At 45.3% G+C, this 12,252-nt stretch overlaps 1 protein-coding gene across 1 annotated transcript in view; it reads left to right on the top strand.

Moving 5' to 3' along the window:
- Positions 1 to 1,193: 1,193 nt before the first annotated feature.
- The window catches only part of ZMPSTE24 (zinc metallopeptidase STE24), a gene marked incomplete at its 5' end in the record, with an annotated part of 19,309 nt that continues 8,250 nt past the window's right edge, over positions 1,194 to 12,252 (top strand). Inside the window, 4 exons of the mRNA XM_010135223.1 lie at positions 1,194 to 1,340; positions 5,404 to 5,490; positions 6,142 to 6,258; positions 9,377 to 9,529. Of these exons, the coding sequence (XP_010133525.1) occupies positions 1,194 to 1,340; positions 5,404 to 5,490; positions 6,142 to 6,258; positions 9,377 to 9,529 (504 nt within the window). The remainder of the gene's footprint in view (positions 1,341 to 5,403; positions 5,491 to 6,141; positions 6,259 to 9,376; positions 9,530 to 12,252) is intronic.

Raw genomic sequence — 12,252 nt, 5'->3', positions numbered from 1 at the left:
TGGACTGCGGGCCGGCTGCGCTTCCGCGGGTGAACCGGGGCGCTGCCAGGTGGGGAGGTCCCTCGCTGTCGCATCAGGGAGTTCGGGGATTTCAGAGAAGGAGCCGAACAGTGTGGGTGTGGGGGGTAACCAGCAGCCCAGCACCCGCCCAGCAGCTCGATCCTCCCCCGCCTCCAGGTCAGGTGAGAAGCAGAAAAAGCAAGAATGGGAAAATGCATGGATCAAAGTAAAGACAGTTTGATAAACGAAGGAAAGGGCGGGGAAAAAACCCCCACAAGTGCTGCAAAGGTTGTTGCTCACCAGCTCGCACAAGCAGACCTGTGCATGGCCAAGTAACAGTCGCCAAGTAACAGCTGCCTTGGAAGTCAAGCCCTCTCCCACTACCTCCTTCTTCTTCCTCTACTTCAGTTTTTATTGCCAAGTGTAACATTAAACAGCATGAAATATCCCTTTGGCAAGCTCAGGGCCAGCTGTGTCGCCTTCCAGCCTCTAGTCCACCCCAGCCTGCTCGCTGGGAGGAGAGAGAGAAGGCCAGGACACAGTTTAACAGTGGCCAGGACACTGCTGGTACCAGCGCTGCTCGGCCACAGAGGCAAAGCATTCCCCTGTGCAGACTGCTCGGAACAGGTACCTCCATCCCAGGCAGAGCCAGCGCAGCTGGAGATGGGGGAGAGCGGGCAGTACTTGGAAGTGACAAGAGAGTAGGAGCTTTTCCTTTGAGAAGGGGTAAACAAGACAAGGCAAAGGATGGAATAAAGACTAAAAGTCTAAAAAATTTGAAGTGGTGAGTTCTCTGCTGAAAAGGAAACACCACCTGGTTTGTGCAGCCTCATCAGAGATGTGTTTGCAGGGGAGGAGCTGGTGTTTACTTTCAGATCCTGCTTAGTGGTTACTACGGTTCAGTAAATCACACCCTGTGGACAAATGAGCTTGTGTGACCCTTATTATTTCCATTGTAGTTACTATCGAAGTAGGTAAGTCAGTGTCTGGTTGCAACATAGTAATTATGCTTCAGCTTTCTAGATAGAAAAGAGGAATATGGGAATATTTGGTTTTTTGTGGATTGGTTTTGGTGTTTTTCTAAAAATCTTCTGTGGTGGCCCGTGGGGACATGTTATCTGTTACTTTTAAATCTTACTTATGTCCTTAAAAATACTGGATGTAGGCTTAAAGTTGCTTTTTTTATTTTTCAGAGACGGGTGTATAGAACAACCACACACGTACCACAGGAGTTAGGACAGATCATGGATTCCGAAACATTTGAAAAATCCCGTCTGTATCAGCTGGACAAAAGTACTTTCAGCTTTTGGTCAGGCCTGTACTCGGAGGTTGAGGGCACTGTAAGTACCTGAGTGTCTCCAGCAGTCCTGGGATACCTGTCACGTACATGAACTGTGAAATACTTGGTTCCGTGAGATCCTGTGCAGCTGCACTGGTGGCATTCTGCCGTCTGGGGTCAAACACTAGCGTTTGGGAGGCCTGGGATCCCTGGGTCTTGTCTGTGGCTGTATTTGCTGTATAAAAGGGAGGAATTATTCAAACAGCTCATCGTGTCTCGGTGCAGTCGAGTCATCCTGCGCAGCTACGGTGTGTTGCAGTAATCGGTTCTGGTGGCACAGCTGACCCGCTGTGGGTCCAGCTGCCAGGGAATTAAGCAGCATTGAATTATTGCAAATTGTGACCAATACGGACATCTTCCTGTGTTGGGGGTGTGTGTCCGCAGCTACTTTAATTTTTGGATAAACTGTAAGTAGAGGATAGAGAGAAAAGCCTGTGAGAACAGGAAGAGTCCCAGTGGATCCTCCCACCTCAGCACATTACGCTGTAACAGAACCTTCTGCAGCGTGCGAGTGACAAGGGGCCAGTTCTGTTTGTCTGTGTGGGAAAGCAGCCACTGCATTAGAACCAAGTGTTTCCACGTGTCAGACTCAAACAGTCCGAGTTCTGAATCGCTGCTGACGTGCAGCGTGTATCGGTAGCACCACGGAGCCAGAAGGGCTCCCGCGGTGCCTGGCATGGCAAAATACACCCGGAGCATGATCTGCTCCTGGTGAACCAGCTCTGGTCGGGAAGCAAAAGGATCAGTCACAAAAGATATTGAAAATAGTGCTGTAGAAGAGTGTAAGTCATGTAGCTGTGTAACTACCGTGCAAAACCACCTCTTGGGCTTGGAGCCCCCATTAACTATTGCACTTCCCGACCTCTCATGCAGCCTGACCTGTGCAGTGTTCCCTTTTGTGTGAACTTTTAAAACTGTTGTTAAACATAAGTTACTATAGCTGCTACATTCATTGTGGATAGTTGGACAGCGCTTTGAGCAACATAATCTAGTGAAAGATGTCTGTGCTCATGGGAGTGTGGTTGGACCAGATGATCTTTAGAGGTCCCTTCTGACCCAAACCATTCTGTGATTGTGCCTATGTCGGAAAAGCACAGCCTCTGCTTTCTCTCATGACCATTTCCTTCTGTGCTGTCCCTGTTGCTGTAATCACAGGCCCACAGAGGTTTGGGCAGCTCATGGATCTGGTAAAGAAATCACCATGTCCAGCTGTCTTCCACAGCTGAGCCCAGACTGTGCTGGTGCTTCTGAAGCAGCAGTCAAACCCAGTTCCTGAGTTGAGCACTTTGGCTTGTGTGGTGTTCCACAGTTCCCGCTGCGATGGCGCTGGGGAACAGTGGAACTGTTTGACACCAGCTGCTGCTGTTAGCAGATCCATCCTGGTGTGCTGCTGTCTCTGCTGCAGTGACACTGGTGAACAAAAGCCGAGGAAAAGAATGTGCAATATGCGAGTTAAAGCACCTGGCTGGTTCATCAAGCTCTGGCCTGAATAAGCAGGTCGCAGCCAGTCAGCTGAGATCCTGTATGACCACATTCTACCAGCATCGTCCAATGGTTTCTTCTTCTGAACAGCAAGTTAATGTGACTACTTGGGCTTCATGGGTTGTGATCTTGGGATTCCCTATCCCAGATCTTCCTGAGTTTGGGTTTGGGAGCGAGCTGTCCCAGGATGGTGGCTAATGGGCCTGAAAGCTATTAGATGTCCCAGCTGTGCCTGCAGTTGCAGATTGACTACAGAGGTTGCAGAGCTTTGTGGGATCAAAGTAACACTTGCAAGTCCAGTGGCTCCTACATCTTCTTTCTTCATTGTGGCTCCATTAATGTAAGTCTTGCTTAGCTAGAGCTAAATAATCTACAGCCATATCGTATCCCCCATACTGGGGCGGGCAGTGCAGCAGGTTGCTGGATCTTGAGGTTCCGGCATTCCCCCGCTTGAGTCACAAGTGTACCAGAGCTGGTATGAGTCTACCAGATCTTAAGAAGATTGACTGATCATCCAAGATGATAGGGGTGGGGGCGGGCTGGGGAAGTAGGAGTCGGGGATGCCAAGGGGATGCCTCAACGCTCTGGTCCACTGCGGGAGGTGATTGTCATTATTGTCCCCAGAGAACAGGGGAGGTAGGAGCCAGAAGTGTTAAGGGGGACACTGATGCTTTGGTCCGCTGCCCTTTGCAATCTGCATTTGACTTACCCAATGAATTGTTGTGTGACCCAGAGAGGGGAGTCGCATCCTGTATCATATGGACCATGAAATGGGAGGGAATCGTACCACCACAAGGGTTTGGAGCACAAGTCTTGTGAGGAGCAGCTGAGGGACCTGCGGTTGTTTAGCCTGGAGAAAAGGAGGCTCAGGGGAGACCTTTTCACTCTTGACAGCTCCCAGAAAGAAGGTTGCAGTGAGGGCGTTGACTCCTTTCCCAGTTACAAGGAATAGGATGAGAGGAAACAGACTCAGGTTGTGCCAAGGTGGGTTTAGGTTGGACATTAGGAAAAATTTCTTCCCTGACAGGGCTGTCAAACCCTGGCCCAGGTTGCCCAGGGAAGTGGGCCCTTGGAGGGATTTAAAAGACATGTCAGTGTCGTGCCTGGGGACATGGTCTGGTGGTGGGCTTGGCAGCGTCAGGTTAATGGTTGGACTCGTTGATCTTCAGGGTCTTTTCTGACCTAAATGATTCTATGATTCTGTTCTGCAACCAAACTGGCAGCCAGGATTTGCAGGCTATGTGCAGCTTCTCCTCTCCGTGTACGTGATGATGAATTGGGGCTTCTTTCTGCAATGTGGCGCTGTGTCTTTCTCTTTCGCAGAATCTGTCCTGGGATTATCAGACTCCAGCACAGCTAAAGTGAGGTGGCCTCTGCTGTCTGGGTTTGCCACTTAAACCGTAAACTGCATCTTTTTTGGCTTTGGGCTCTGCCTGAACTTGAAAGACGCTGTTGTGGTCAAAGCCGATGAAATTGGATGACAGTTTTGGAACATTTTGCTGTTAGTAGTTAGAAGTATGACTCATTAATCTAGCATGTTAACTGAAGGGGAGAGACTGCGTTAGAATTACTAGTATGACTTATTTCAACCATTAATTTTGTGGGTTTCTTTTGAACTAAGAAGCAGTATCAACATCGTGCTAATAGCTGTTTTTGTTCTGGGATTGGTACTTCTGGGATTTCCAGCTCTGATCTTACAGGTAGTCTGCAAAGGAGAAACAAGTTTGTGTTGGTCCTTCCCAGCTCCTGCTGACACTCAGAATGCACCCTATTGTTAGGCTGTGAACGAGCCTTTTAAAAATAACTATGTAAAGAAGAACCTGGTACTACCCATACTGGAAGGCTGCCTGCCTGCAAACTGATTTTTATACGTTTAGTGATGTGTCACTTGCCAAGAAAGTAGCTGTGAAACATTGGGGAGTCCAGCTGTTGGACAAACGCTGCCAGCCCCTCAAAGTACCGTTAGCACTCGCTTCAGTGTCTCCTGTGTCTCCAGCACTCCTTTGGTGGTAGCGTGTCCCGAGCAGCCCACTCCCAGTTCTGTGACACCCCATAGGGCAGGAGGCATGGCAAGGAAGGGCCAAGGGTGGGAGCACGAAGCTTTCTTCAAACAGTTGAAGCTAATGCCGAATATTGATGGTGGAAGTGAGATGACAGCCTGTTTTGGAGTGCCCTTCTCTCAGGCGGGAGCTCAGATGAGACTGTCCCAGTGCAGTCAAGCTGCTGAATCTTGCAAACCCCTCCTAGAGATGGTGCGTTACAACTCATTTGCCCTGTGGTGGTATAGTTTTCTGAAAAATACACCTTATGTCTGAGCCAGTGTAGTAGCGAAGGGTGCAGTGGATAGCCTTGGAAAAAGGGGAAAAAAAACCCTTGACCTGATTTCTACTTGTGTAAAGTAAAAATGAACCGCTGGCAAATACTCCAGGCTTTCTTTAAGCACTTCTAAGATCAGAGTGGGACCAAAAACCTAATTATAAACCCCTTAATTCACCCTTAAAAGGTCCTTATCGTGCTGAAATCTTAGTAGGACAGGATGACAGTCTGTCATACTGCCTCTGTGATGTGTTTTTGTATTCAAGATGATCCTTCTCTGTGGAGGAATTCCTTTCCTCTGGAATCTGTCTGGTCAGATCGCTGGTCGTGCTGGGTTTGGACCGGAATATGAGGTAAGAAGTCTTTAAATTTTAGCGGAAAAGTTTGGTCCATGAACTATACTGTTATAATAATTTTTATTTTTAAGCTTGCTCTTACTTGAAGTGGGATTTAGCTATGGTTACCATAGAGTAAAAGTAAGAGTTGCTTTCTGGTGAACTCAGTGATTGGCTGAGTCCCAATGGTATGTGACTTTTAAAGTAGCTTGCTAGTTTAAACGGCCTTGTACGTTAAAAACATACAGGTTACAGCTGCTCGAGTCAAACGAGGTGGTGGGCTGGGTTCTTGGCGGTTTTTTCGGGTGTTGTCTTTTTAATGATCCTAGATGTGATCTTCCTGCAGAGCAAAAGGTTAAGAAATTTCAAGCTACTGCTTCTGTTGTCTTTGTGCTGTGGATGAGGCATCTAACCAAATCCTTGTCCCAGATCCTTAGTGTTTATTTAAACCTGTTTCATCGGTCTATTCTTTTTCTTTGACATTGTAAGGTGGTTTTGTGATCACCAGTGTAATCATCACAAACGTTATTTCTGTGAATTGATCTTGATTCTGTGAATTGCCTCTTCTAACCAGTTTCAGTTAAACCACTGACATACAACCCATTTGAAACACCTGGAATATTAACGTTAATACAGGTCAGTAAATACCAGATTGTTTACTTTTTTTAGATTGTTCAGTCACTGGTGTTTCTGCTGCTTGCCACACTCTTCAGTGCAGTGACCGGTCTGCCGTGGAGTTTATATAACACGTTTGTCATAGAGGAGAAGCACGGCTTCAATCAGCAGGTATTGTAGTCAGCACTGCCATGACCGAATGTCTTCAGTAGGCTGGCTGGTTAGATGGGCTGTGTGTCCATATCTGTGCCAGCGCTCGTTAGTTTTAGGAACTGTTCTGCTTGCACTGCATAAAAACAAGAGCAATGACAGTGTGTGACTGTTGCAGGAGTACTCGTGCTGCACGAGAATGTCTCTGCGTGAGCCCACACCTCTGAGCAGAGAGAAGTGTGTGTTCTAGTGGTGGAACCAAGAACGTGTCATACCTCAGCTGTTCATTTTTGGATGGACTATTATTTGCCCTTCATATATTTGCTCTTCCTGAGCAGTCTGGATCACTGCTGGACAGGGGCAGTTCTCATTCATTGACACTGACCAGATGAAACAGAACCAAGAAATTCCTTTCCTTCTCGTTTTGCTTACTGATTCCTTAAATAAGCCTTTGCTAAATTAGAGAATTCAGCTCTTCATTTGTACTTCTGTTAGGTCTCAGTAACAGCCCTGGCTTGCTTTATTTGTCTCACCAACTTAGTTTAACCTGTTTCAGTATCAGTTTCTCATAAGATCAGATTTTCCTTCTGGGAGACGAACCTCAGTCTGGAACGCATCACTGACCATTTAATCCTGAGTGTAAGACTAGTTCTCTGCTTTTGGACCCAGCATTCAGTAGAATGAAATTTGGATGGGTAGCAGATGTGGGATAAAGCTGCTTGGCTCATTCTCATAAGGACAGAGATGCTCTGGTATTTGCCAGTTGCATGTTCCACATTCTGTGGTGGCAGGAAGACTGAGCTGTACATAAAGAAGTGGAATCAATTTGTTTCTAACTCATTATATTCCTGGTAAATTGATAAATTTATGTTTCTTATTCCTGTTTAAAAAACAAGTAAGAAAATCAGCGAGAAAAATCTTCTAAATGCCACAATCCAGTTTGCAGCCTCTCTCAGTCTTTAACACAGAAGCGTGTAAGTCCTGACACATCCTCTGTTATTTTGGTTCACGTCACTGTTCAGTGGCATACTGTTTTCTTTCCAGGGAAGCCCAGCTATGAAAATTCTCACTGCGTGGTTTTGATTTGACATCTGTGTGTATTTCTGGAAACGGCAAGGCTTGTTTGGTTCCCCTGCCCTCCCCGCCCCGATGTTTGGATGCTGTGGCAGTGGTGGCTCCTGCTCCAGCCTTTGGAAGCCAATCTGGATATTGTTCCAATTAGTCAGAATTCTTGATCTTGTCACCAACTCAGAACTCTTTTTAGACTCCATTTCGCTCTCTAATCTTAGAAAAGAACCCTTGTGCTACTAAAAACATACATGTGTCTTCTCACAATAATTTTTACTCTCATCGGCGAGTTAAGACTCACCAGAGCGATGGCCCTTTGCACCCTCGGTGATTCTACGCCCTAGTCCTGAAGGTCCCTCTCCCTTCTGCAGCCTTTGCAGTTAGCGTACTGGCAGGCTAACGTCCTGCTTCTACCAAGGGAGGAGGGACATTCCCATGTTGCCAGAGCATGAGTTAAGCAGTCTTGATGAAAGTTAAAGATGAAAGCCACCATGCGATTTTATAGCTCTGCTCCTCTTAGACTGTGGAGCTGGAAGTGAAGGAGGAGTTAAAGCGAGGACTTTAATTGCATTATAATAGATGTGTTTCAGAAAGCCCGGTGGAAAGAGGGCTGGCAGCACACCTCTGTTAACCTAGAGGAAAGCTTACATGAAGTGACTGTTGCTAAGCTAAAAAATGAAAAAGCTGTACAACAGGCCTTTCTCTAGCCAAACTGAGGCAGTATTAAGGAGGAACACACTGTTGTGTGTTTGTGTTCTCTCTCCTGGCTTGTAGCATTGTCAGTGTTGATCAAACAGAAGTGGTTTTTCCTTTGCCCAGGATGACCCACGCTTCTCCATGCTGTTTTCAGGGGAGGAGCACTGCTGAGTGTGACTGAGGGCCACAAGTCTTGCTTTTCTAGTTAGAGAACTGTTTTGCTGGAAGAGGCAGCCCACACTACCTGGGAGTATTAAAGGCAGGCAAGGAACAGGCTCTTCTGGAGTGCTCCGATGTGTGGGCATGTGTCTGTGTGGGTGAGTTGCTGCTGATACTAATGGCTGCTCCGCAAGAACATACCAACAGAGTGCTCGCTGTGTGACCAGGGTGCCTGTGTCTTCATAAAGAAGAGTCTAAAATTGTGGGTTTATGTCTGGTTTGTGTTTCTGATAGTCACGGAAGTCTGAGGCATCTATCCAAATTCCTGCCCCAAATCCTTACTTTTTATTTAAATCTGTTTCACCACTATTTTTTTTCTTTCCAGACGAGTTCCATATCTTTAACGTAGTATGGGCTTTTTAATCCAACCTTTTTAATCCAATCTTTACATAATAACCCCCTCATTTCTGTTCTTTGCAGACAGCTGTAAGTACTGACATAACAATTCCTGAAAGAGCTAGTTGGGTGTCTAATCATGTCACAGGGTCACTAGATCAGATTCATCCAGGTAGAGGTCTTGGAAATTTCTATTGCTTCTGTTAAAGTTATGCTAATTTTACAACCTGAGACAGCCACATGAGTAGTAACTGCGTGTCAGTAGAAGCTTGGGGCAAACTGCCCATTGTGTATCTAAAAACCTTTACTAGGACTTGTGTCCATTCCCAGGTAAGACAAGCAGCTCAGTGGTAACTGAAAGTGCAGATGGAGAGAGGCAGTGGTTGAAAGACAAACTGTTTTACAGTGGCTCTGTTTGTTTAACAGATTCCTATTCTCTGAAAATCCCGAAATGTCTAGGATGTGCTTTGGTAAAGGAGCTAAGGGACAGATAAGCTTAGATTCTTCTTTCCTCCTTTATTGAAGTATATATGTGCAACACAAAATAAGGGTTTGGGTCAGACCTTACTGAGGAGGAGTGTGTCTGCAGGGGCCTGGAGGCCGTGTGAATGTAAAGAGTCACAGCTGCCAGGAGAGGAGGCGAAAATGTTCTTCCACCTTTTCTTACCTGGCTTGGGTGTCCTTATCACACTGGTATTGCTGTTTGTGATTTGTCTTGTCTTATTTTGTTTCTGTGCATCCACTGAAGGGATCGGTTCATTCACCACTGTGGTACACCAATGTTTACATTGAAAATATCACTGATATCTTTTCTTTACAGACACTGGGATTTTTTTTTAAGGATGCTATCAAGAAGTTTATCGTGACTCAGTGTATTCTGTTGCCAGTGACATCCCTTCTGCTTTACATTATTAAAATAGGGGGAGACTACTTCTTCATCTATGCCTGGCTCTTCACATTAGTTGTTTCCTTGGTGAGTATGAGGGTACATTTGGGTTTCTGCCAAATGCTAGTTTACTTGCATGGCTCCCTGTGCCCGTGTTTGGAAACAAAACTGAAAGAAAATGGAGAAAATTCTAAATCTCCTGGGAATTTTAGTGTTTACAGATGGTAACGGTGTGTCTTGCTCTCAGCATACGTGTTCAGGAATAGTAGCTCAAATTAATTGTCCACATTAATGTGATCACTTATATTTTGTCTGTTTAATATTGGACTGTCTGCAACAAAAAGCTTTAGAACAGATACTGAAAATACAGCGCTATGTGATGGTAGGCTTTCCTTTTTCTGAAATATAGAATGGGCAACCACCAGCAGTTTGGCAAGACGAGGCAGAACATGCTTTGGTCAGTGATGGTTCCACTGGGCTCTTCTCACAGGTTATCAAACACCAGTTCTCAATAGCGTTGCTTTGAAGCGAGACGAGGAGCGGTTGGCCGTCTCTGGTTGTGCTTACATAGCTGCTGTCACACACTGCATTGGTAACTGGCAGTCTTAGGGATGATATTAAAAGGATCTTTTTACATACACATCAGAATTTATTTGTTTGTATTCTTACTATAAGCTCTGAAGTCTGTGGGGTTTTTTCTCTTTCAACATAGTGTGCTACTGTCTTTTTGCTGCTTGGACTGATCACTGCTTAGGCAAGGAGGAAATCACAGACGTTCTGTGGTATCTATTCATTTTTAGATTAAAATGCACCTCAACAAGTAAAAGAATTATTACATTACAGGAATGTAATAAAACCTGCCACGTTAGCCTAACAAAACATTTAGGTCACTCAACCCCTAATTCTCACGTCAAGTTCAGACTTTCTGGTTCAACTGGAGGGCATCATGGAGAAAATTCTTAGGAATAGCTGGGTGGGAAATCATGATTGTTTTCTTCCTTAATCTCTTTCATGACTTAAGTGTTGCTTTTTATTCTGTTCTTCTCACTGCTTCTAAATTTAGATCACTTCCACAGCTTTCTTGGACTTTCAGTTTGTCAGCTTCCTTCCTAAAGCACCGGCACTGGCTGGCCACATGTGTACCAGATGTGATCCCAGTGCTCTGTGGGAGGCCGTTAACGCCAGAGAACCTGATGTCCCACCTACATGTCCAGTAGCTGCACTGACTTTCTCAGATATGGCCACACAGAAGGAATTGTGTCTCAGTTTAAATCACGACTGTGAAGTCTTTTCATAGCCCTGTTTTTGAGATACAGATCTTGTTATCTGAAGGGCGTTTGTTGCTTACTTGTAGTTTTGCTTCCTTGATGCCTAACATGTACCTGAAATAAAACCTAGGGGATTAGTGGATCTCTGTTTGGCCACTAGTTCTGGCACAGTGCAGGTTCCAGGGATGTGTTTCTGAGGAGCAGGTTGGTGTTAGTAGAAGGGCCCCACGGTAGTGCTAAGTCTGGCTTACAGTTACTGCTTGGAGTTCTTGTTTGTCTTAACTGTAGAGTTGGTTTTGTTGTGCTGGCTCCTGCTTTCTGTCATGTAGGTGTCCTTCTGCTCTGACGTCTCTTTTTTTGTCTCTGAATGTATCCTGAAAAACCACAGTGTTAGGTCTGAAAAATGTCAGCTCACGTGTGTTGAGATGGCTGTCATGGGAAGAGGGGTGCAGACTCTCACAGCACTTCCTGAAGAACTGTTCTTTTTCTTCCCCACTTTTCTCAGCTGTGCACTCTTAACTCACAAACCAGCGTTGGAGCTACGGAGTGGAACAGCCCGTGCTTGCAGACTAGTCTAGTGCAGCCCGGTTATTTGCAAAGTTGGGGAGGTACTAGTTTCTCACGTGACAGCCAGTTCACATTTTAAATCTTTAGTCTTAAGGTCTTTGCAGACTTGCTTTTTCGTGGAAGGATTAAGCTAAAATGTTAAAAGAACTGGTACTTTCAGGATTGAAAGAAGATAGAGCATTTTCTGAAATGGCCTGTGCTCCTTTGTACACCAAAAATGATTTTTTTTTTCCTTTGGCTTCCTTTATACCAGCCATTGACTGCTTTTATTCTTGCCATATTTTCTTTAAAATATATATTGTAAGAAATGTTGTATGGTCTCATTGAAAAACTTTCTGAAGGTCCATTTTTCAGTCTTTTCCAAGCAAGTTTGGTAGAAAGATGTAGGTGAGTAGTATCTAACACTGAATTTCAAGGTGAAAACGAGAACACGTTCAGCTGACACCACATTTCTTTCTCTGTCACTCTCCCATCACAAAGCAGTATTTCATTTTTGCTTTGCTTGCCTCTTCCAGCTGAGCTGCCAGTGTAGATTTTTTTTTTCCCCTGAGATTTTCAGATACTTTAGAAACTTATAGAGCAGGGGTTGGCCTATCTTTTACACAGCGAAAGCTGGAAAATTAAACTTGTCCTGTCAGAGCTACAGACTTCTGTACTGGAAGATTATGTAGCAAGACCGAGTGGCTTGCTATTATATTTTTTGTTCCCTCTCGCTTCTGTTTTGTTCCTGAGGATTAAGTGCATGCCCAGGCAGCTGGTGGGTTTGGGTGTCTGCAGTGTTACTGCAGCTTTGCAGGGTGCTGACCCTGGATTGAGGCCTGAATGTGCGAGTTTGAACAGTCTTTGACATGCAAAGTAAGCTTAAGGGGTGTCAGATTTACCCTTTAGAGTTTGATTTTGGGAAAAAGAAGTCCAACTGAAATCACGTTCTGTAACTCTGTAATCAGAGTTGCTTCTACCAGTCTGTTATTCCTG

The sequence above is a fragment of the Buceros rhinoceros genome, unplaced genomic scaffold, assembly GCF_000710305.1.
Source record: "Buceros rhinoceros silvestris isolate BGI_N320 unplaced genomic scaffold, ASM71030v1 scaffold32494, whole genome shotgun sequence".
Classification (NCBI taxonomy): domain Eukaryota; kingdom Metazoa; phylum Chordata; class Aves; order Bucerotiformes; family Bucerotidae; genus Buceros; species Buceros rhinoceros.
Note: the sequence above shows the minus strand (reverse complement) of the source record. Positions and strands in the feature narration are given on the sequence as shown.